This window comes from Meleagris gallopavo, chromosome 15 (assembly GCF_905368555.1).
Source record: "Meleagris gallopavo chromosome 15, MGAL_WU_HG_1.1, whole genome shotgun sequence".
In the NCBI taxonomy this organism is placed as follows: Eukaryota; Metazoa; Chordata; class Aves; order Galliformes; family Phasianidae; genus Meleagris; species Meleagris gallopavo.
Window position 1 is genome coordinate 11857553 of NC_139418.1, and position 21089 is coordinate 11878641.

Here is a 21089-nt window from a genome sequence, read left to right on the forward strand (position 1 = left end):
GAGATGAGAGGTGGCTGAGAATAGATAAGAGTTAGCTGAGATGCTGGCAGAGGCTGGGAGGGGGAAAAAGCCTCCCACAATTATTTTCTTTCCTTAGGAGAGATTCTGTTACTTGCAGCTGCAAATGCTGCTTCCTGGCAGCTGCTGTGGAAAGGTTTAAGACATGAAAAAGGCTTGCTTCTCCCGACGTGCTCCCAGCCTTGGCCCAGCCACATTCCCAGGGACTCACTTTTCATTATTAACACACACACGTTCAGCAGCAGCAAAACCTCTGACGCAGGAGGGGCGAGTGGTTGTCCTGCTCATTTGGAAGTAGCAGCAGCTCTGGTGCCAGCGGTGCTGGTGGCTGTGAGTGAGGGGATGGTTGTCCAGGTGTCCTGAATCACCCACAGCATGAATTAAATGTTCTGACTCAGAAGCAGGAAGGGGAGAGCTTGTGGCAGGAGGAGGAAGGCTGTGGCATTTCTTCCCCAGGTACACATGCTGGATCATAAATAAACAGTTGTCTGTAGTGATGTGATTTCAGCAGAAAGATTGGTCTTCTGTAGCCAAAGGCTGCTTAGCACAGTAATCAAATCCAGCGTGGGAGGACATAAACGCCCAGTCCTGTGCTAATTAATGTTTCTGGGAGTGCAGCTCTGCACTTTGACAGCAGCTCATTGCACTGATGCTGGGTGCTGGCTGCCATGTTCCCTTTCCATTTGTGGGCAGCTCCACGCCTGCTGTAGGCTGAGAGCAAAGCTCAGGTGTGCTTTATGGGCTGGGATCACTGATGTCCCATCACATTGTAACAACCAGATTCACGTTACAAGATGCTGCTGGCTGTGGCCTGGCTGGGGCAGCCCCCAGGAGCCGCAGCCCCCAGGAGCCACAGCCCTGGAGTGGTGCTCTGTGTCCCCATGTCCTTGCAGGAATGCCAGGGCTGTGCCCTTGCCGACTGGAGAATGATGGATGAGCCCCATCATCATACCACAAGCCTGGCAGGGCAGGCAGGGAGCAGCGACTGCTGTAATAGGGTCATGATTTTCAAAACAAGGTCAAGCACCATGCCTGTGGGTGAGTATCCTCATCAGGGGATGGCAGGAGCTGTTCGGACACGCAGGGTTGGATTCCAGCTGATCCTGACAGTGAGCATCTTCCCTGCCCTGTGATGACCTGGTGTCATGCTCCTCGTGCTCATCCTGACCCTGATCTCTGTGTGCCTTGCCCACTCTTACTTTTGATGTAACCTTGCTGGGAGGACTCATGCTCTGTATTTAAGGCCAGCATGGACTCCCATGAGTCCAGAAGGCTCAGTGCATCCATGGGCAGGTTTTTGGGGTGGGTGACCTCTGTGCAGCTGCAGCTCTACTGCAGGGTACCCAGGGTTGGCTTGCGCATGGGTTACAATTACAGTTGTAATTACTGTGGGAGGAACTTTGCTGTAGATTTGAAGGGTTTAAATGGGGCAAATCTTGTGGGAGAGGTAATACCTTTTATTAGGTGGAGAAAACAAATCAGCTTTCAGGTACACAAGCCCTTCTTGACATTATCGTTGCTGTTATTATCCCATATTGGTGCTATTAGGAACGAGGGCATTGCATTAGAGGGGAAGCACATTATGCAAGTGTTTAGACTTGCTGGTAACTGCTCTCTGCTGACAGCTATTTGCTTAATGATATGTTGGAGCAGAAGCCAACAGCAAGGACGAGCAGAAGGAGCACTGCCTGGGCTGTGATGCTCTGGGAAGAGGGCTGCAAAGACCTGGTGGTGGAGGTTCTTACCCTCTGGCTCTAAGGAGACCTCCAAGTTCCATCCTCTGTGTCTGATAGGGCTCTGCCCTTGGTATATTCCCAATGGAGTGCCCTGAAGAGCTGGTATGGGTTCAGGCTCAGTGCTGCTGCCAGTGCTGGAGGCAGAAATGTCTGCCAGGCTCTAAAGGTGTGAATGTGACTGGTCATGTTCTCAGTGTCATGTGCTGTCCGGGGCGGGTGGCAGAGCCAGTTTTTCTGCTTCCAAAGTGAGACTTGGGGAGGAGACCGCAATGCTCAAATAGCCACCACTCTGCCTGCTGCCAGTTAGATGCCGAGGAGCCCACTCACCTTTCCTGCTTCAGGTAGGACACCTTCCTCCATCTTCAATGTCGCTGTGGGCATTTACAGACCGGCTTATTGATGCTGTGGGCTGGAGGAGAGGAGTAGAAGTGTGGGGTGATGCGCAGGGTGAGGCAGGAGCAGCCCTGGGTCAGCTTTGCTGTGGGGCATCTTGCGGATGGAGATGGGACATCGTGCCCTATCTTCTCTGGGAAGGGCTGCAGTCCTCCTCAGTTGTGCCTGGAGGCATTGGGACCACACATGCTATCACATGTGATGGGTTTAAGAAGGCTTGCTTTGTTTCCCAGCGTTCTGTTCCATGTGCACCTCCTGCTTTGCTCAGCTGCAAAGGGAAATCACAGCTCAGCACAGCTAAGCTTCACCTGCCCATGCTTTAGCTCACAGCTCCATCCGAGGCTGGGAGCCCTGTATGGCTGTGGTGAACGACTGCTCATTTGACATGGAGGCACAGAGCAGAGGCAGCCTCATGGGTCTGGGGCTGAGCAGGAGCTGCTGTTTGGTGCATGGCACCCAGCGTCAGGGAATCGGTTGCACCTTCCTAGGGGCTGCCTTTCCTTTCGCTAATGTTCGATTCTTTTTAACGATTTTAGATTAAAAAGTAATTATTTCTAATTAAGAGCTGCACTTCTAAATTATGGAGAGGAAGTAGATTGCTATTCATTATTAATTAGATTTTACCTTTGCACCAATTGTGCCTTTGTCAGCCCCTACCTGCGCTTTGCCTGCGGCCTCCTGGAGCGTGTTTGGAAAACACAGATCAGCGTAACCAACCCAGAGACCGCCTTGTGCTTCACTGTGCACAGACAGTGTCATTTTGTGGGCTTAAAAACATTAATTGAAAGCCTTCACCTCCTGCCTCTCTCCACCAGCGATGAGCAGAGACTGCTCTGTAGCTGTGTGCTGGGGCAAAGGGCCAACCCCAGTGCCCCCGCCTGCAGCATGGCCCTGCTCCCTGCCCTGCTGCCTTCCCTCTGCCACAAGTGCCAATTTTGCTCTTTGTGTCTGAGAAGGAATGTTTAAGCTGCCAGTGCTGGGGTTTTTTTTTCTTTTTTTTTTTTTTTTTGGGCTCTGTTTGTTCTTGCTGTTTTTAAAGAAATCTGTTTGCCTTCTTCTGAGCTGCTTTCTTCGCCGTCTGTCACTGCTCAGGCACTTAATCAACGCTCAGAGTTTTCTTACTGCCGCTGCCTCCATCTCCTTTCCTGCTCTCATCCCATCCCTGGGGGACGTCTCTCATCTGTTGCTTCTCCAGAACCCCAAAGCATGGAGCCTTACTTACCCTTAATTTAAAACATTTTGAATATTTCTGTGGTTCCCACCTGCTCCCAGGTGGGTTTGGAAATGGAGTTGAGGTACCTCTCTGCATGCAAACAGCAGGGACTAAGGATGTATTTTCATTCCCTCCCCTCTGTGTGCCATAGGTGTGAGCACCTCGTGCCCCAGAGCCCTTTGGCTGTGGTGAAATGTCGACGATCCTGAAATGTGAGTGTGGGATGGGAGCTGGGGAGGGACCCTCCTGGGTGCTGCCGTTAATGACCCTCCCCCTGTGCCCACTGCAGGGTTTGGAAGGGAAGATAAGGAGAGAGAGGAGAAGGAAGAGGAAAAAAAACAGGAGGCAGAGGAGGAAAAAGACGAGGTATGGTTATCCTAGTGCTGGTGTTTGGTAGGGTGGGGCCAGCCCCTGAAAGGGGTATTGTGGCATGGGGATGGTTGCTTTGTACAAGAGTTGTGGGAGGATTTTGAAAGCCTCAAAAGATTTAATTTATATCCTGTCTGTGAAGGACAGCGGTGCCTGACTCGTGGTGTTCACAGCTGGTGGTTGATGCTGAGCCATCTGCAGCCTGAACTCGACGTGGCTTTTCCATTGACAGCCAGCTCAGAGCCTGGCTCTTTCTCTCTGTGTAACTTCTCTCCATCCTGAATAGCAAATGGGGGGGCAGGTCCCCTGGTGACACTTGTCCTTTCCTCTTTGCAGGGAGTTGGAGATGATGACAACAGCAGCAGCAGCAGCAGCACTGAGGAGGTAAGCGTCCAGCGTGCCCCATGCTGAGCTCCCCAGCACCAACCATTGCATGCATGCTGTTTTTAGGGGGCATTCAGCACCCGGAGGCACCCAGCAGCACCCAGCCTTCCTCTCACACCATGCTGCTTTTCTTCTTATTTCAGCCTCAGGACCAGGGCCACGCTGAGGATGATGAGAAGGAAGCCCAGGAGTAGACTTGCTGGGCATGCCGAAGAGGTGGGGATGCTGGAGGGGGCTGGCCATTGGTAGCCAAATAAAAGCATTTGGACCCTAAAGAGAGATGCTATTTGTTCATCCCAACAAGCTGTCCGCCCCTAAAACAGCTATGAAAAGGCAGGTGGTGGGGAGCAGGTTTTGGTCAAGATCGTGAAAAAGGATGGAGAGAAACGCTTACAGCTGGATGGCATTTCCCATTGATCGAAACCACAGCAAAAGCACTCGCAGGGGAAAAATTAACCCCGAACTGCGGGACGCTAACAGGATGCCGAGCGTGTGGCTGCCCCGTGCTCTGCTGCGGCTGGGAGAGCCGGGAAAAAAGGGAAAAACGGGAAAAATGAGCTGTCACCGCCATCTACCGGGACTGGGACGAGTGGCAGCGGGGCCGGGGGTTTCGTAACGACTCGTGGGGTGTTGGGTAAGGCTTCCTCCGAACGGCCTCACGCCTTCAATAGTGCCTATTTCGGACAAACTTCTGAGCCAAATTGGAGGATTTTACTTGAAACCACAGAATTTTTGGCTTTCAGTATTGCCTTCTCGGAACAAATGCAGCCGGCTGTTGTGTAACCACAGCAAAGAGCAGGAATGATGCTGAGGAATGTTGTCTTAATTAACCAGCATAGAGATTAAAGGGAAAATACGGAGACAAAACAAACAGACCAACCCAGCAGCTAAAGTGGGTTCTGGAAGGCCGAGCCTAAGTGCCTTGTGGTCAGGGGAACAAGGACACCTCGATGTAAAACAGCCCCACAGGGCATTGCAGCTTCCACCGCCCTCTGTGTTGGTATGTGGGACTCGTGCACGGGATGCAGCCTGCATCCAAACATGGAACGCCCACAGTGCCTTTGGGCTTTGCTCCCATATGGTGGGAATTTCTGGGGTTCAATGTTCATAGTACCCATCCTCACCCTGCCCCAAATCCCAGAGCTTCATGTGCTCAGATCCAGCACGTGCACATCCCTGTGCTGCTGGGTGCTGGTGAGTAATGAGACAGGAAAAGTCTCACTCTGTTTTATGGGCCCTTCTTTGGGCAGTGCACAGAGCTCTGTGCAAATACAGCATCTGTTTTGTGGTTCAAGGCAAAGCAGCTCCAGCGAACGGCTGTATGAGCAACCAAAGGAGCCCCAAAGGTTCTCCATCCTGTGTTGTGCACTGTGCTCTGGACATCACAATGTGCTGCCTTCGTTTGAAGCCATGAGGTTTCCCCAGAAAGCTGCAGGCATGCAAACCATTTCAAATCACCCATGGTCCATAACTCCTCATTATGTCTCAGCCCTGGTTTGCATCCAGGTGACATGAACGGGATTATAGCATAAGCATCAATGCCAGCCAAGTGTATCAAGGGCTTTAATAACACTTCTTGGAGGAGGCAAAACACAAGCAAAACATCTGGCTTTTGGGGATGCTGAGGACCTTCAGCAGAGTGAACTGTATGTCCCCATGGGTGGCAGTGGCTGGGGACAGAGAGGTGTCCCCCAGCATGACCTCTGGGCTTGCCCAGGCTGTGATGGCTGGGCACTTCCCAAGCACTGCTGAACACCAAATCTGTCCCCACTGTGGTGTTTAACCACTGAATCTGCTCAAAACTTCTGCAAGGTTCAACCTTGGATGTACCCTTGGATGGTGGGGAGCAGAGCGTGGACACAGAGGTGCCCATCATGTCCGTCCAGCATAGGGGAGGGTGGAGTAGGAAAAGGAGACAGCAAGAGAAATCAACAGCCAAGGAGTTACTTAAGCAAGCCTTGTTTACACACATCGTCTCCTCTTTATATAACCTCCCTGAGGCAGCAGGAGGAGGTGTGCAGCCTGTGCTCAGGGAGCAGCTGAAGGGACCATGCACAAACCTTGCAGAAGCACAGCTGCCATGAGACCCTGGGCATGGAGAGAAGATGGATTTCCACATCATTTATTGCAGAAATGCCCCCACCTTACAGTGTTGTTGGTTTTTTTTTTTTTTTTTTTCAAAAAAAATTTTTTTAAATTATTATTATTCTTCTCTGAATATGAAAGATTTCAGATCAGAAAGGCTGAACCTCTGTTTTGCTCCAAAATTTTCCATCTTGCACTTCGGGGCTGCATTCAGCAAACAAGGGTGTGTTGTTACATAAAATGTCCTGTATGGAAACGAGCCTCTCTGAGGTACAGATCAAACAGAAGTCTTTCCTTTGTTCCCAAGTGACCTCCATGGAAAATTGCGAGCAGCTTTTTTTCATTCCACCAAGAAGTGGAAACAGTCAGAAATCCCGAGTTTCCCAGAAAAGCCGATTCCTGCAGCCCTGCTATGATCTGGTAATCCCTGCAGGGCGCCGGGCAGAGACTTCCTACAGACCAACCCTTCTATTTTAGGGCTAAATAGTAGAAAAAGGAAAACCACATCAGAACATGCATTTCACAAGTGGAGGGTGTGCTGGGAGGGTGAGTTTCTCCTTCCACTCTGGCTCCCTGGAGACTTTGTGCTGAGCTCTTCTACAATTTGTCCTCTCATTCTAAATAGGTGTAAATTGCTTGTTGCTATGTTATAACGAAAAGCTGGAAGTTCCACTGGAGCTTTATTCACTGCAGTGCCTGGATTTATTTTTTCGTAAAAACGGCTCTGAGTGTAGCAATCCTGCACTCCTTCACAGCACTCTTTTCTTTTCTCCCCTGCAAATGCCTTCTCCTCAGACTCCCATGTTAGCTCTTTCAGGAAAGCAAAGAGGGGCTCTTATTCTCCAAACCCAACTGCAGTGCATTCATAACATCCACAAAGCAGCAGTGCTGGGCTGATTGTTATGAACACACGCAATTTCCTCCAGCAGGTCCACCAGAAGGGGCTTAAGGGTGATGAATCCATGGAGCAACAGCACTCTGAGCCCTCCAAAGCTGTGCTGGGTGGTCACCTGGAATCCAAAGACCAGAGGGCAAATCAGCATGGGCAGAAGACACAGGCAGAAATGCTGCTCCTGCAGATGGGGGGCTGCAGCTGTCCCTGGAACACCAATGAGCTGATTGAAACCACGCACTATGGATGCACCATGGGTATCTTGCACTGTGGTTTTGCCACACATCCCCGGGCTACCACCCAGAGAATGGGGATAGATAGTTCTGACTTCAGTGTTTCTGCATCCGTGCCTGTGGAAAAGGGCACCTATGTGTGTTTTCTATAGGATTTGCTACAAGACTGTGTGACAATGCTCTGCCCACCTCGTTGCCAAGGTGTCTGTACGAGTGATACAAGCCAGATACAGACCTGCGTTCCCCCTCCTTCCTCTCCTTTCTCCAGGATGCCCATTTACATGAGCACTGGGATAGCATTACATCACAGCACTGTCTGCCCTGTCCATGTGACAACCAACACGTTCCTCTAGGAATGACAATGCCCCAGGCACAGCCTGTATGACTCAGAAAGGAAAATATTAAAGTTTTCTTTAAAGGAAAATATTAAAGCTTTCTTCAATTCCCCAACCTTGCATACAGCTGATCCTCCTTACCGAGGAGCAGCTGAGTTTTGGGGCTCAGGAACAACGCTGCAATTGATGTGACTGCTGTCTGCCCAGCATCGAGTCAACACAGAGCAGTGTGGCAAAGTGCTGCAGCCACCAGAGAGAAAGCAGGCACAGAGCTCCTGCAGAGAGTTGAAAGAAAAGGTGTGTGTTACAGCCGTGAGCACAGCCACCTCCTGCACCACCTCCCTCCTTTCCTTCACTGAGCAGAGCTGGCTCTGAACTGCATGCTGCAAACAGAGAAACCTGGCAGCTGCACAACGACCTGGACAGAGAAACGGGATGATGCAAAGAAGGCAAAAATTCCAGGAAGCTGCTGTGCTTGTTGACACGCTGGGAGGTGTGTGATGCAAACAATCCCTGCGTGCTGTTTGCACGTACTGAGGTGAAGAAGTCATTCCTTGATCCAATTCTGAAGGACGCTGCATGAAGACGAGCCAGGATCCAGGCAGGAGCAGGTGCAGAAACACAGCCCAGAGCCTTATCCTATGCAGACCCTCATCCTATGCAGGCTGCTCTGGCTCCTATCCAGCTGTGCTGCATCCATGTGCTGTGGCAGTACTGCAATCCCTTTGCCACTTCTTGGCAGGGACGCTGACACTTTCCTCCTGGCATTTTGGAAATGGGGAAACTTGTCTCTGCACAACAGGATTTTCAGGTCTGACGGAAGTCTCATCCATGCAGGAGGTGATGGGAAGAGCAGAGGTGTGGAGCACGGTCACGGTGTGCATAGCGTGTGTTCCTGCCCAGAGAAACAGCTGTGTGTGCCCCATATGTGAGTGCTACCATCTCCGTGCCGCTCCTTTACCCCAGATGTGTGAAAGAAACAAATGCCACTGCTTGCAAGAAGCATTTATGTGCTAAAAGCAAGCAAACAAGTGTCCCACCTTTAGCATTTAAAGAGAAAAACACCCCATTGTGCTCTGCACCTGCCACAGCCTACTGCAAAACTTAACATCCTCACCCGGCCAGCAGAATGGTTAACATTAAGTATTTAAACCTCTTATTATTATTTTGCAGTCTGTCCTGAGTCAGCTCAAACACCTCAGTGACAAGTGAAAGCATTTGGAGTTCAGCACTTGCTCAGCACTTACTGGAATGAAGGAAACCATCCTTGCAGTGGTGCTGACAAGCCTGGTTTCTGATGGATTGGTGTGTTGTTGCTGATGGATTTTTATGTGCATTATGCAAAAGCAGTGGTGTGAATCAGGAGGTGCAGAACAGAAAACCTGGGGACAGCACAGGTCACCTTCTGTCACCCTCACCAATCACGGGCTCCCCATGGCCAGGAGGAGCTACTTTCTCCCAGGCTGAGCCACAGCAGCAGGTGATGGGAGCACTCTGTGAGCACAACGCTGCCATGTAGGTCATGTTGGCTAATGAACCCTCAGTGTGTGGCTCATGAACAGGTATTGCTCCAGGGGTGATCCGGAGGTGGGTGAGGACTCCCTGGTTGTCCAACCCCAGCTCACCCCCACTGTGCCCACTGCCCAGGTCCCTTAATGCCACATCTCCACGGTTCTCAAACACCTCCAGTGATGATGACCCCATCAGTGGGCAGCAGTGCCACTGCATTACCATTCTTCTAAGATGAAATCGTTCCTAATATCCAATCTGAACAAAGCTCTGGGGCGGAGGCCTGGAGGCACTGCTGCTGAACAGGGCCTGAACTTCCCCCTCCTGCAGAAATCCTATGCAAAATGCAAAGCCCTTGGAGCACACACGCAGTAATTAGGTTTTGAACTTTTCAGAGCACTCATGTGCTGTTTAATGAAATCACAGCAGGTTTTGAAACCAAACCTGTTTTGCAGCCCCACGCTCTGCCAGCCCCTCCCTTGGTTTTGCCAGCACTCCCGCCCCAATAGTGACCTCCCTTCCTGAGCATCTCTCCCAGCCTGCTCCTGCCTTTGTTTGGCTTTTAGGGACAGACAAAAGAGCCGGTGGGGAATATGCATCATCCTTACATAAAATCTGATCTACTAAGCTGCTTTTGGCTGTTTTTCCCAGCACCGGCAATAGGAGAGCTGTCGTCAGCTCACTGTGGGACAGGGAAGGGGATTTTGCATCACAGAGTTTGGGTTGGTTCAGCTCTGGGTCTGCAGATCCACCTGCAGAGGAGGGACGCCCCATTCCCCCAAAGCATCCCGCAGGGGTCCGCACAGTGCAGGAGATGCATTCGAGGCACCCCAACCTCCCCACGCTCCCGGGGACGCATTCGCAGAGGGCCGGGGGTGCTCCCCAGCACCCTGATACCCGGAATCCAACACCAGAATCCCGGTATTAGGAACGGATATAAGATCCCCCCAGGCACTAATATCAAACACCAGCTCCCCCGTTCCCACAGGGCGCACCGCGATGCCCCACGCCGGACCACCCCGGGTCCCCTCACGCCGTTCCCAGCACCGCCCCCGGTGCCGCCGACTCCGTTACGAAACGCGGCCGGGGTGGGGCGGCGCGGCGGCGGCGGCAGCCAATGGCGATCCCGGCGGGCCTCGGTTCGGGTGGAGTCGTAACGCGGAGCTCCGGCACCGCAGCGCTCCGTCGGGCGCCCCGGGGCAGAACGGGTCGAGCCTCGGCTATGCGGCCCCGGGGACATCTCGGCGTTCGGAGGCTGTAGCCATGAGCGGAGACCCTTCTGCCTCTTCTTCCCCACCCCGGGTGTGCAGCCCCATCTCGCTGCCCCCCGGGAGCGCGGAGATGCTGCGCTGCCCGTCCTGCCGCCTCCTCCTCTGGGAGCCGGTGACCGTATCGTGCGGGCACTCCTTCTGTAAGCCGTGCCTCGGCGGGGCCGTGCCCTCCCGCTGCCCTGTGTGCCATCGCCGGCTGAAGCTGTTGGGCGTCGAGGCGGTGAGATGCAATGTGGTGCTCTGTAACCTGCTGGAGAAGTGCGAGGAGAGGGAGAGCCGCTCGGCCAGGCTGGCAGCACGCATCCGGAGTCATCTTGCCCGTGGGGACCTGCAGGATGCTCTGAGGATGGCCCAGAAAGGCATTGAGATGGGTAAGCAGTGTGGGGCCCGAGGGGCTGTGCAGGGATGCTGTTGGAGCAGGTGGGTACCAATGCAGGTCATTTTGTCCCTGCACTATGGTAACCTCTGTGCTGACGCAGCTGGGGCTGGACACCTGGGGAGCTCGTTAGGAGTGCTAGAAGTGTTGGAATGGAATGGGGAGGGCAGAAACACCTGCTGGCTTTTGTGTCTGGGTTATCCTCACCCCTGCAGAAGGCCATCAGCAGCACAGGGACACGGCCTTCTCCGGGCCATAGTGGCTGCTTATCCCCAGGGTCAGGGCTTGGTGTCCCATTGCAGTGTGTCCTTGGTGTCAACAGCAGCTGGAAAGAGCTCTCATTAACAGCTGAGCTGACAAAGCTGAGTTCCACAGCTTCCCAGAGTGTTTGGTGTATCATTAGAAGAGCACCTGAGGGGGGGAAGGGGTGATGGAAAGTAACTTCTCTAGTCGGGGACAGAAACTGAGCCCACCCAGTGCTCAGCAAGGCCCTCTGACTCCCTTCTGCACCTGGCACTGAGGAGATGTTCACCTACAGGACTGGGATCAGGCCCAGGAGGTTGCTCTGCTTTACTGTGTGTCCATAAGTGGATTTCTTGGAGAGTGACGCTGCTCCAAGCGGGGTTACACAACACGGCTGGGAAGCAGGGGGGCTGGGGAGCAGAGGCATGAAGGTCCTCTCAGAATGAGCAGCGTTTCTATGGCACCGAGCTCTGCTCCTGCAGCACAGCATCTCCTCCTCATCACCTGCTGTGGAATGAGTGCCAGAGGTGTGGGGTGGGCCCCAAAGCAAAGGGCCAGCAGGGAGCGAACTGTGGTCCCTTTATGCAACCTCCCAAAGCACTGCGTGGTCCTGTGTGCCCTTTGTTCAGAGCAAACACACGTGCATGGTGCTCCGTTACTCATTGTGTTGTGGGCTGACTTTTGTCTTGCAATTAGCTATGTGAGAAGAAAGAGTGAACTATTGCAGGCTCAGTGCTTGGTCTTTCTTTGCTGCGTGCTCAGTTTGCTGTTGGCTGGGGGAAGTCCAGGTTGGGACAATGAGGAAATAGGGATCAGTGGCAGCTCCCATACACCTGTATGTGCAGGTGCTGCTCGGGCTGTGCCAGTGAGTTGTGCTTTGGGGCTCAGTGCTGCTAAGGGCAGGAGCTGTGGGCTTTGCACAGATCCCACTGGGACACCGTGTGGCCAAAGGGAATAGAAAAACAGGAGATAGCAGGTTGACAAAGTGAACCAAATAGTGCTGTGGATGGTGTAACACAGGAGGGCTCCTCAGGCACTGTGCTGCCAGCTGGCTCACGTCCCTGATGCTTGGTGATATCATACAGCAAAAATAGCTGCAGCGGCACAGAAACGCAGAACTCACTGCCTGATTTTACATGTCTTATTTGTGCTAAATCAGTCACTTTGTTGACAGTCTGTAAATGTTTGAATGTACTTGCTGATGTGGAAAATAAGCCCCTGGACTTTGTACTCGTGTTTTCACCTCTGCACGTCATTAGGAGCTGCAGTATCTCATCCCCAGACGTGTGCAGAGGGCTGAACTCCGGCACAGCCAGTTCCTGAAGTGCTGCATGTGATCCCGATCCCAGCACACACAGACACACCTGCATGTAGGCTCACAAGGAGCACGTGGTGCCCAGCCTGTACAGCCTCGTGCACTTTGGGGTGCTGTTTTGTGAGCGCCCCTTGGTGCTGAGATCCCATTGGTGATACCATGCTGGTACAGACCTGGATGCCCTAATTCCTTTCCTCTGTTTCAGCCTTTGCTTGCACTTGGGAACTCAGAGCCACCTGGTAGGGAGGATGGGAGCCCTCTTTGCACCCTTGGGTTTGCCCCCATCTGGGGACAGTAGTGGTGGCTCCCAGAGGCTGCAGCATTTTGGAATGGCAGTCCCCAGCTGCTGGCTTGTTGGGTGACACGTTGCCCTGAATTCCATCATGGAGACTCTCATGGTGACAGCCTCCATGGGGAGCACGTACTGTATCCCAAAAAGATGGACAATGGCCCAGATCCCACTGTGATTGAAACTGAGCCCCCCAGTGGTGCTGCAGGGGCTCTTGGCACCAGGACCCACTTTTCTTTTTGCAGCCCTGGAGGACACATCCCTGCGTCTGTGCCGGGCAGAGGCCTTGGCAGCCCTGGGGCAGTATCCAGAGGCACTGCAGGACCTGGAAGCTGTGTGCAGGGCTGAGCCCTTGGAGTGCAAGGTGAGCAGAGGAGGGCAGTTGGGGGTGTGGAGGCGCTGGGGACCTCACCTCACTGCACAGCAGAGTGATGTCTCCCTTTTCTTCTCCCCCTGGGGATTTCCCCTTTGCTGGCCACAGAAGGCAGAGGACTTTTTAGCTACAGAGAGAGATGTGTATAATTTAACTTTCATCTATGAGGGCTGCTCCAAAAGTAATGCTTCCTATTGTATTACGTTGGCCCCGACACTCACTGACATTCATTGGTGCTTGCTGAATGTTTATGGAATCCAACCAGTGAATCTAAGCACAGTGTGGCAGTGAGTGGTGCACTTCAGCAATAGAAACAGTAATAGTGGTAACCTCTTCTGGTGTAGATTTATATGAGCACAGCATGCAGGCTCTTGTTCATCACTGGTGAAAATGCATAACTAGTGGTGGTGAAAAATAGTGTTTTGTAGCTGAGAACTTGCTCTATCAAATACTGGTACTGTACTCTTTGTATCTGTTGTGGTTTCCATGGAAATAAATAGGAAGCATTACTTTCAGAGCAACCTGTATACATCTTAATCCAGCAGTTACTGGTTGCTGGGTCCAGCATGTGGTTCATGGGCAATTCTGAGTTCTCACAGCTACTGGCTTCAGAAATAGACTACCCAAATTCATTAATTGCTAATATGGGACACAAGCTCTCTGCAGTGTTAATGGGAAGATCTTTGCTCACATCCTCTTGGTGAGGACATAATGGATGCTGATTTGCAGGACCACAGCTTGGGGCTGGGGGAAGTGTTGGGATGCCCTCATAGGCGACATGCCTGGGATTTTGCCTGCTTCTTTGCACATGTTGGCAATCACTGTGCAGCTTCAAGGCAAAAGCCCTTTACCCCTTCACAAGGTCTCTGTAGGGTGGGAGTAAATCCATCAACATCGGGGCTTGGGGCACACGAGGGACACATTCTCAGGTGGCTGCTGGCCTGTAGTCAGCATAGGTTTTTCTGTGCTCTGTAGAGCTTCTACAGGAAAGGGAAGGTGCTCCTGGAGATGGGACGGAGAGCTGAAGCCCTGCTGGCATGGGAGCACTGCCTGATGCTCAGTCCTCACTTCCAGCCTGCGCAGAGGGAAATGGAGAAGGTATGTGGGTCTGCGGAGTGGTGGGTCCCGTGCACTCCCACTGCTCAGGGACGTGCCCTGATGTAAGCTTGCTGAACTCAGCCAGCACTGGAACAAGCGCCCTGATGCTGTGGTGGCCCAAGGTGTGCTCTGGGGTCTCTGAGTCACACACCTCCTCCCAGAACCCTGCTGAGCCCTGCTTTCTCCTTGCAGGTCCTCACATGGGAGGATGCTCCTCAGTCATATGCTGCCCACCAGGGCTTATCAGGTCCCCAGGAAGAGCAGGATGAAGGGGATCCTGCATCCTCCACCACACAAGCTCAGGTAATAGGCTGCAATGGGGTTTGGCATCCTTTTGGGACACCCCAAGTTGAGGTTTCCCAATGATGAGAATGGTAAAGGGCAGCTGTACAGACCCATACCCATGGGCACATGGTTGTGTAGCAGGTGGTGAGAGAGCTGAGGAGGCTCCTCCTGGTTTCCAGCCCTCTCCCAGTTTTGTTCTCAGTATTTTTTTTTTTGTGTGTGTGGTTTTTTGTTTTTTGTTTTTTTTTTTTTAAACACAAAAGTCACATAACATTCAGGGGAAAAAAAAAGACAAAAAAACAAACTAGAAAATTTCAGTTTTAATAGTGTTTTTTTTCGCTTGGTAAACACAACTGAGAACGATTCAGACCACTAGGAACTATTAAGAAAAACTCAGGTTGCTCTTTCTCCTTGCTGTGCCCAGGAACAGGAGGAGGAGCTGGAGGCTGGCGGGGGCGATGTGGTGTCTGAGCATGGCCAGGGGACACCCGTAGGACGATGGAGAATTTCAAGGGCTGCGGCACAGAAGGAGGACAGGCAGGAAGGTGAGTGCCATCTTATGCAGAACAGCAAGCATCTGAGTTTCCCTAAATCATAGAATCCTTAAGGTTGGAAAGACCACTAAGGTCCTCTAGTCCAACCATTGACCCATCACCACCGTGCCCTTGTCCCTAAAACAGCGGTGGCAGTACAGCAGAGACCTCCCTCTGGTGGCTTCTTTGAGCCACTCTACTTTGTGGTGCCTCAGTTTCCCTGCAGAAGGAGGAGGAAGAGATGCTGCCTTCCTCTGCCCCGGATGTAGGAGCTGTGGCTGAACATGGATGGGTTGTTGGTTGGGTTCATGTTGCATCACCCAGTTTCCAGTTTGTTTTCAAATTCCAAAGCGCTTTGTGTAAGAGTTGATTCCTCACACCTCAGAACAAAGTCAGAAAGCAAAGCTTAATTTTCAGTATTGAAACAGGAGGTTTTTTTCTTTCCTCCTCTCCTTTTGCCACCAGCTAATGAAGAGGAAACGGCAGCAATGAGTAACCTGCTGCCCCTTGAGGACCTGCTGAGCATTTCTGACTTGGAGTGCTCCCTCTGCATCCGGTGAGTTCTCTGGCTGCATTTTGGATGAGGAATTAGAATCATAGAACATCCTGAGTTGGAAGGGACCCACCCATCATCGAGTCCAACTCCTGGCTCCACACAGAACCATGCAAAAATCAGACCGTATGTAGCACCCACCTGGTTCTGCTTCTTGGTTTGTGTCTTTCTTCTCCTCTTAATATTAAATGCAGTCCCCAGTGCTGTGAAGTAAGGTTTGGCAGAAGTAAGAGCTAAAGGGAACTCGCACACTGGTGGGGTCCATGGGGACCCCCAGGGATGGAGAGCTCCGACCTTGGACAGTTACCATCTCACTCATTGTGCAAATCTAACAGTCTCAGATCAGGCTTCTAATGAATGGAATAAATATTTACATTTAATTAACAGGAGTTGCAAGCAAAGATTGCCTAACACAGCTTGAGTGAAGGTGAATTGTGTAGCTGTGTGCTGCCTGGGCTTGGGAAGCACGGTGTGAAAGAGCTTCCAGCAGTGTCTCAGCCCTGCAGCATCGCTGTAGATTCCCCTTGAAGTTTGTAGGAGGGGATGTGGGAAACACCTCGATCCTGCTGAAAGCAAAATCCCTTAAGATCTTACTGTGGAATCTTTTCAAGCCTCCTGCTTGCAGAAAGGGGACTCCCATGAGATGCAGGTATGGGGCTGGGGGTGGCTGGGAGCTGTGCCTGCAGCTCCATCCTCGCTTGCATCAGCGAACCCAAGTTGGATTTTGAACTCCCAGCCCTCTGACCTTCTTCCTGGACATCACCATGCTCCTTCCCGTTCAATTCAGTGACACAGGCTCTTTTGCAGGATGTTCTTTGAGCCAGTGACGACGCCATGTGGACACACCTTCTGCAAGGAGTGCCTGGAGCGCTGCCTGGACCACCGGCCCAACTGCCCTCTCTGCAAGCAGAGCCTGCGAGAGGTGAGGGCTGGGACCCCCCTGCCTGGGGTGGGGACAGACAGGTGGGAGAGGACTCAGTGCCCAACCCAGGGATATCAGCTCTCCTCATGCAGGAATGACCTGACAGCTGATAATTAGGACCAGAAAATTTGTTCCCGTGAGATGTCCCAGTGATTGAGATTGTAAATAGGACTGAGAATTAGAGAAATAGAGAGAGATTGAGAGAGAGAAGAAAGTTAATGGTAGTTACTTTTAAAAATGGAAATGGATGGAAAGCCTGCTAGCCTGGGAATTTGACTTCATCTTTTATGAAAAGAGATTCAGATGAGCCTATTGGGGAAATCAGGTTGTTATACCTGGATGGACCACATCAGTGTCAGTGACAGGATGCTGTGTTGGATGGATCCTGGGTCTGATCTGAGTCCGGAGGTCTTGTAAGGCTGATACAGCCCCACTGCATGACCCTCCCCTCCCAGATGGACCTCATTCTTCACAGCTCTAAGCTGAAATTACCCTCAGCTCCTATACATGTGAGCATGATTCAGAGCCTCAGGGTTCCCCTCCTGCTCTGTCCAACCCGTCTCTCATTTCTTGCAGTACCTGAAGGCGGGGAACTACAGCCCCACGCTACTGCTGCAGGACATCATGCTGGCTGCCTTCCCTGCACAGCTGGCTGAGCGCCGCGAGCTGCACCGGGCTGAGATGGCTGAGCTCTCCAAGTAAGGGAGATGCCCTGTGTGTTGGGTATGGGAGGGGCTTCTCAGGTGGCATGTCCCATTTCTAGGACTGCACCATGGTGGTCTATAACATGGCATCGCTTTCTGTGGGTTCATGGGAGCTGACCCAGAGCCTGCGTTGTTTTCTTTTTTTTTCTTGGGGGTTTCAGAGCAGTCTCCCCTCTTCTCTTTCAGCCTGACCACAAACATCCCCATCTTCGTGTGCACGATGTCCTTCCCTGGTGTTGCCTGCCCTCTGCACATCTTTGAGCCCCGCTACCGCCTGATGATCCGGCGGTGCCAGGAAACTGGCACCAGGAGGTTTGGCATGTGCATATATGAGAATGGGAAAAGGTGAGTGCCAGGGCAAGGCTGCTGCCTTCTGCCACAACTTGTTTAATCCTGTCTGCACCAATCCCAAGTTTCTAAAATTTGGAGTAGAGGGAGAACGTGGGGCAACTTCATATCCTGTGTTACCCTGAAGCAGTATCTGTGGGGAGGGTATCTCTGAGCTTCACGGTTCCTGTGTGTCCTCCATCTCCTTTAAAGTAGCAATCATGCTCATTTTCTGCCCATTACAAGCTGCAGTAGCACACTGGGCTTCTTTACTTACTCCTATACTTACAGGACAAGTCTTCCTGGGGCATAAGTCCTCCTGCTCAAGAGAGATGGGATAAATAACTTCTTATGGCCTTTGATGAACTTTTTAGTGGTATTCAGACTGTGGACATTAAGGCAGCATGAGGACCTAAGCCATTTTTGCGTCAGGCAAACCCAAGGAAGTTCTCATTGTTCCCTGCCCTCTTGCAATGACTGCTAGCAGAGTTAGTTTCTAATTTTGCACCACGTCTGTCCTTGGAGATGCTGCACGCAGGAGGAGGCAGCTCTCACATGTCAGCACCCTGCTCAGGCCCCGTTCCTCTCCCTCTCTCCTCCAGCTTTGCAGATTATGGCTGCATGCTGGAGATCCGGCAGCTGGAGCTCCTGGCAGACGGCAGGTCGCTGGTGGACACCATCGGTGGGCGCCGGTTCCGGGTGCTGAGACGTGGACACAGAGATGGCTACAACACCGCTGACATTGAGTACCTGGAGGACAAGAAGGTGAGAGCAGAGCCGGGGTAGGAGCCCCCAGTGTGGTGGGCGCCTTTAGTGGGCACTGTGCTCTTTCACCCATCCTTCTCTGCTCTCCTCTTCCCTCCACCTAGGTGACTGGGGAGGAGCTGCAGGAGCTGCAAAGCCTGCATGAAAGCACCTACCAGCTGGCACAGAGGTTTTGGGAGCACGGGGACGTTGCCTCCAGGCACCTTTTGTTGCAGCACGGGCCACTGCCAGAGAAGGAAGAGGACATCCAGGTAAAGTTGTGGGGGCAGAGATGCTCTGGGGCATGGATGTCCAACCTTTTGGCTTGCCTGGGTCACACTGGGTGAAGTGGAATTGTTTTGGGATGCATATAGGCTAACTATATAGTGTAGTTAATGTATATAACTAATGGAACTTCTTTTCTCTCTCTTTTCAACATTTATTATTAAAACATAAAAAGGGCAACAGAAACTCAGAACTAGTGGGGTGTTTGACCTTGTTTTTGTGAAGCTAATGCATCAATCCAGGCTGGATGTGGCTCTGAGCAGCCTGGTCTAGTGGTTGGTGACCACTTTGAGGTCATTTTCAACCCAGGCCGTTCTATGATTCTATGAATGTCTGATTCAGGGGAAATGTGTGGCACTGAGGGATGTGGTTTACTGGGTGATATTAGTGGTAGGTGGACAGTTGGACTGGATGATCTTGGTTACTAAATGACTCTTCCTTATTCAGCTCTCTCCCTCTCTCCCCTCCAGGCTTCTGCTGATGGCCCAACCTGGTGCTGGTGGCTGATCTCCATCCTGCCCCTTGACCCATCCTTCCAGCTCAGGCTCTTCTCCAGCACCTCACTGCATGCCCGCCTGGCCCAGCTGCAGCGTGTCCTCCTGGCCCTGCTGCAGCCCTCACCTGAGCACAGCCCCCAGGGCTTCGTCTGATCCTCCAAACTCTTTGCATGGGAGAATGCAGCCCCTTGGCTTTCTTCGTGCATTTCTTTGTGGTTTGAGTCCTACCAAAAGCATCTTTAGTGAGGTCAGTGCTGCTGCCAGCAGTGACTCAGTGCCATCCATGCTGCTCCCACACGGTGGTCAGTGACACTAGAGTGACATGGACTTGCCATATCACAGGACGAGACCATGCCAGAAAGGTGGGTTGTGCCTTTAGAAGCCCAAATCCCTTGCTCAACTTCTTTGGCACTAAGACCGTCCTTAGGGCAAAGGACTGAGTGCTGGGCTCTTCCTCTCTGAAAGGCAAAGTAGGGCTTTGGGTAGTGGTCCTGCTGCATGTGGCAGGAGGTATAAAGTCATGGGAGATGTGGCACAGGGAGGCCCTGTTGGCTTTCTCCAGCCTCAGCAGCTGAAAGCTCAACCTCTGGGTGAGAGTTGGACATAATTTCCAATGAGAACAAGAAGAAAAGTTCAATGAAATGATCTGAAATCCATGATTCCATCCCCTCAGCCAGGCAGCAGGGGTCTGGGTACTCACTGCTGATGGAAGAATGAAGCTCAGCGGTGATTCCTGTGACTTTCTGCCTCTTGAGCAGTGTGATTTCACCATGCTCAGCATTTCTTTGTGAACCTTCTGTATTCTTAGAATAAAAGAACCGAAGCTGGATCCTTGAATGTAGGACTTGCAACAGCTCAGGGTCTCCTGAGGGTCACATTGAAGTCAAAGGGAACCGGTGGCTGATGCTGTGAACCCTGTATAGGGAAGCAAGTGCCTGGCTGCAAGTGCCTGACTGCTGCTTGTCTCCAACTAAAGGGAAAAAATTACTCCGTCTCCCGAGGCAGGGGAGGCTTTGCTCTGTGGGAACCCCAAAGTTTTGGGATTTTCATGTCCCGTTCATAATTTCAGTGGCTGTAGGTGAAATTCAGGATTAATATCCACCTGTCAAGGGATTAACATTTCTTTCAACACCTTATCCCTGTTTTTTCCATATACAGCACCTGGGCACTGGTACATAGCAGGAGGAGGAGATTTTTTCCCTGCACATCACTCCCAGCATCTTTCTGCCCCTGGGGGCTGGTACCGTGGCTCTGTGTGTGTGTGGTGGAGCAGCACTGGCTTTTGACAAGTGCCTTTCTTCTCTGCAGCGTGGCTTGAGCCACTCCATGACCAGCCTGGGTCCCTCTATGTCCACAGTGGGCACTGGAGTCACAGCTGCATGGTGTGCTGCAGGAAAGGACTAATGCAAACTGCTCCAGTTCGCTTAGAGTGCCTTTGGGGTTGTGTTAGTGTCCTCTCTTTTAAGTATTTGTTCTTTATCATAGTTGAAATAAAGACGTTTTGTTGGTGGTGTTTGCTTCTGAGTTGCTCCTTTGCTGAAGGTGGGGCGTCCCAGGTGGTAATGGGGACAGCTGGGGACTTGGGGAGAGGTGGGGCAGTGGTGGAGGCAATTTAGAGGGGCACGGTGAACAGGGGATAGATGGTAGCAAAGAGGAAAAAAGGGCGAGGGTCTGAGATCGTGGATAGCAGCGTCAGCACCTGGTACCGTGCACGGCGCCAAGTGCCGTTCCATGCCATGCAGTACCGCGTTTCTCCACCAGGGGGCGAGCGGAGGCTGAGCGCGGCGGGGCGAACGGGAAGAGACGCCGTGCTGCCCGAGGTCACCCAACTCTCCAAAACCGACCCTCTTCCCACCCGACCCACCCTGCACCTCTCAGCTGATGGGACATACCCTGTACCAGAGGAATTCACCCCCTGAGAGCTCTCAGGCAGCGTTAGCACCGAGCCCTCCGCCTCTCAGCCCCATCCCATCTCCCTCTCCCTCCAAAAGCTCTCCTTCCCCTTCAGTCTTCAACTCCAAACGTCAGTGACAATTTCCCAAACAGAGCGGGCAAGCAATTAGCTAAAGAGGCAAGTAATTAATACAGCAGGTGTCAGGCTGCGCCT

The 21089-nt window shown here is 52.2% G+C and overlaps 1 protein-coding gene and 1 long non-coding RNA gene across 3 annotated transcripts; both read left to right on the forward strand.

Annotated features, from left to right (window-relative positions):
• Nucleotides 1–1974: 1974 nt before the first annotated feature.
• LOC104913299 (uncharacterized) lies at nucleotides 1975–4388 on the forward strand. Its single transcript, XR_795283.3, has 5 exons — nucleotides 1975–2095; nucleotides 3512–3572; nucleotides 3650–3726; nucleotides 4066–4113; nucleotides 4257–4388. It is a non-coding gene; the product is annotated as an uncharacterized LOC104913299 (long non-coding RNA).
• A 5881-nt stretch (nucleotides 4389–10269) lies between these two features.
• Nucleotides 10270–20493, forward strand: LOC104913298 (LON peptidase N-terminal domain and RING finger protein 1-like). 2 transcript variants are annotated; one of them, XR_795282.4, is made up of 13 exons: nucleotides 10270–10809; nucleotides 12907–13025; nucleotides 14010–14132; nucleotides 14325–14435; nucleotides 14842–14962; nucleotides 15416–15506; nucleotides 16311–16425; nucleotides 17002–17123; nucleotides 17316–17474; nucleotides 18059–18221; nucleotides 18326–18472; nucleotides 18956–19344; nucleotides 20141–20493. XR_795282.4 is itself a non-coding variant. In XM_010719163.4 (12 exons), the coding sequence occupies exons 1-12, from the start codon at nucleotides 10431–10433 to the stop codon at nucleotides 19133–19135; spliced, it is 1830 nt and encodes a 609-aa protein (XP_010717465.2). In that variant the 5' UTR covers nucleotides 10270–10430; the 3' UTR covers nucleotides 19136–20493. The 2 variants fall into 2 exon arrangements, 1 of the variants encoding a protein (XP_010717465.2); XM_010719163.4 differs by having other exon boundaries at nucleotides 18956–20493.
• The last annotated feature ends 596 nt before the right edge of the window (nucleotides 20494–21089 follow it).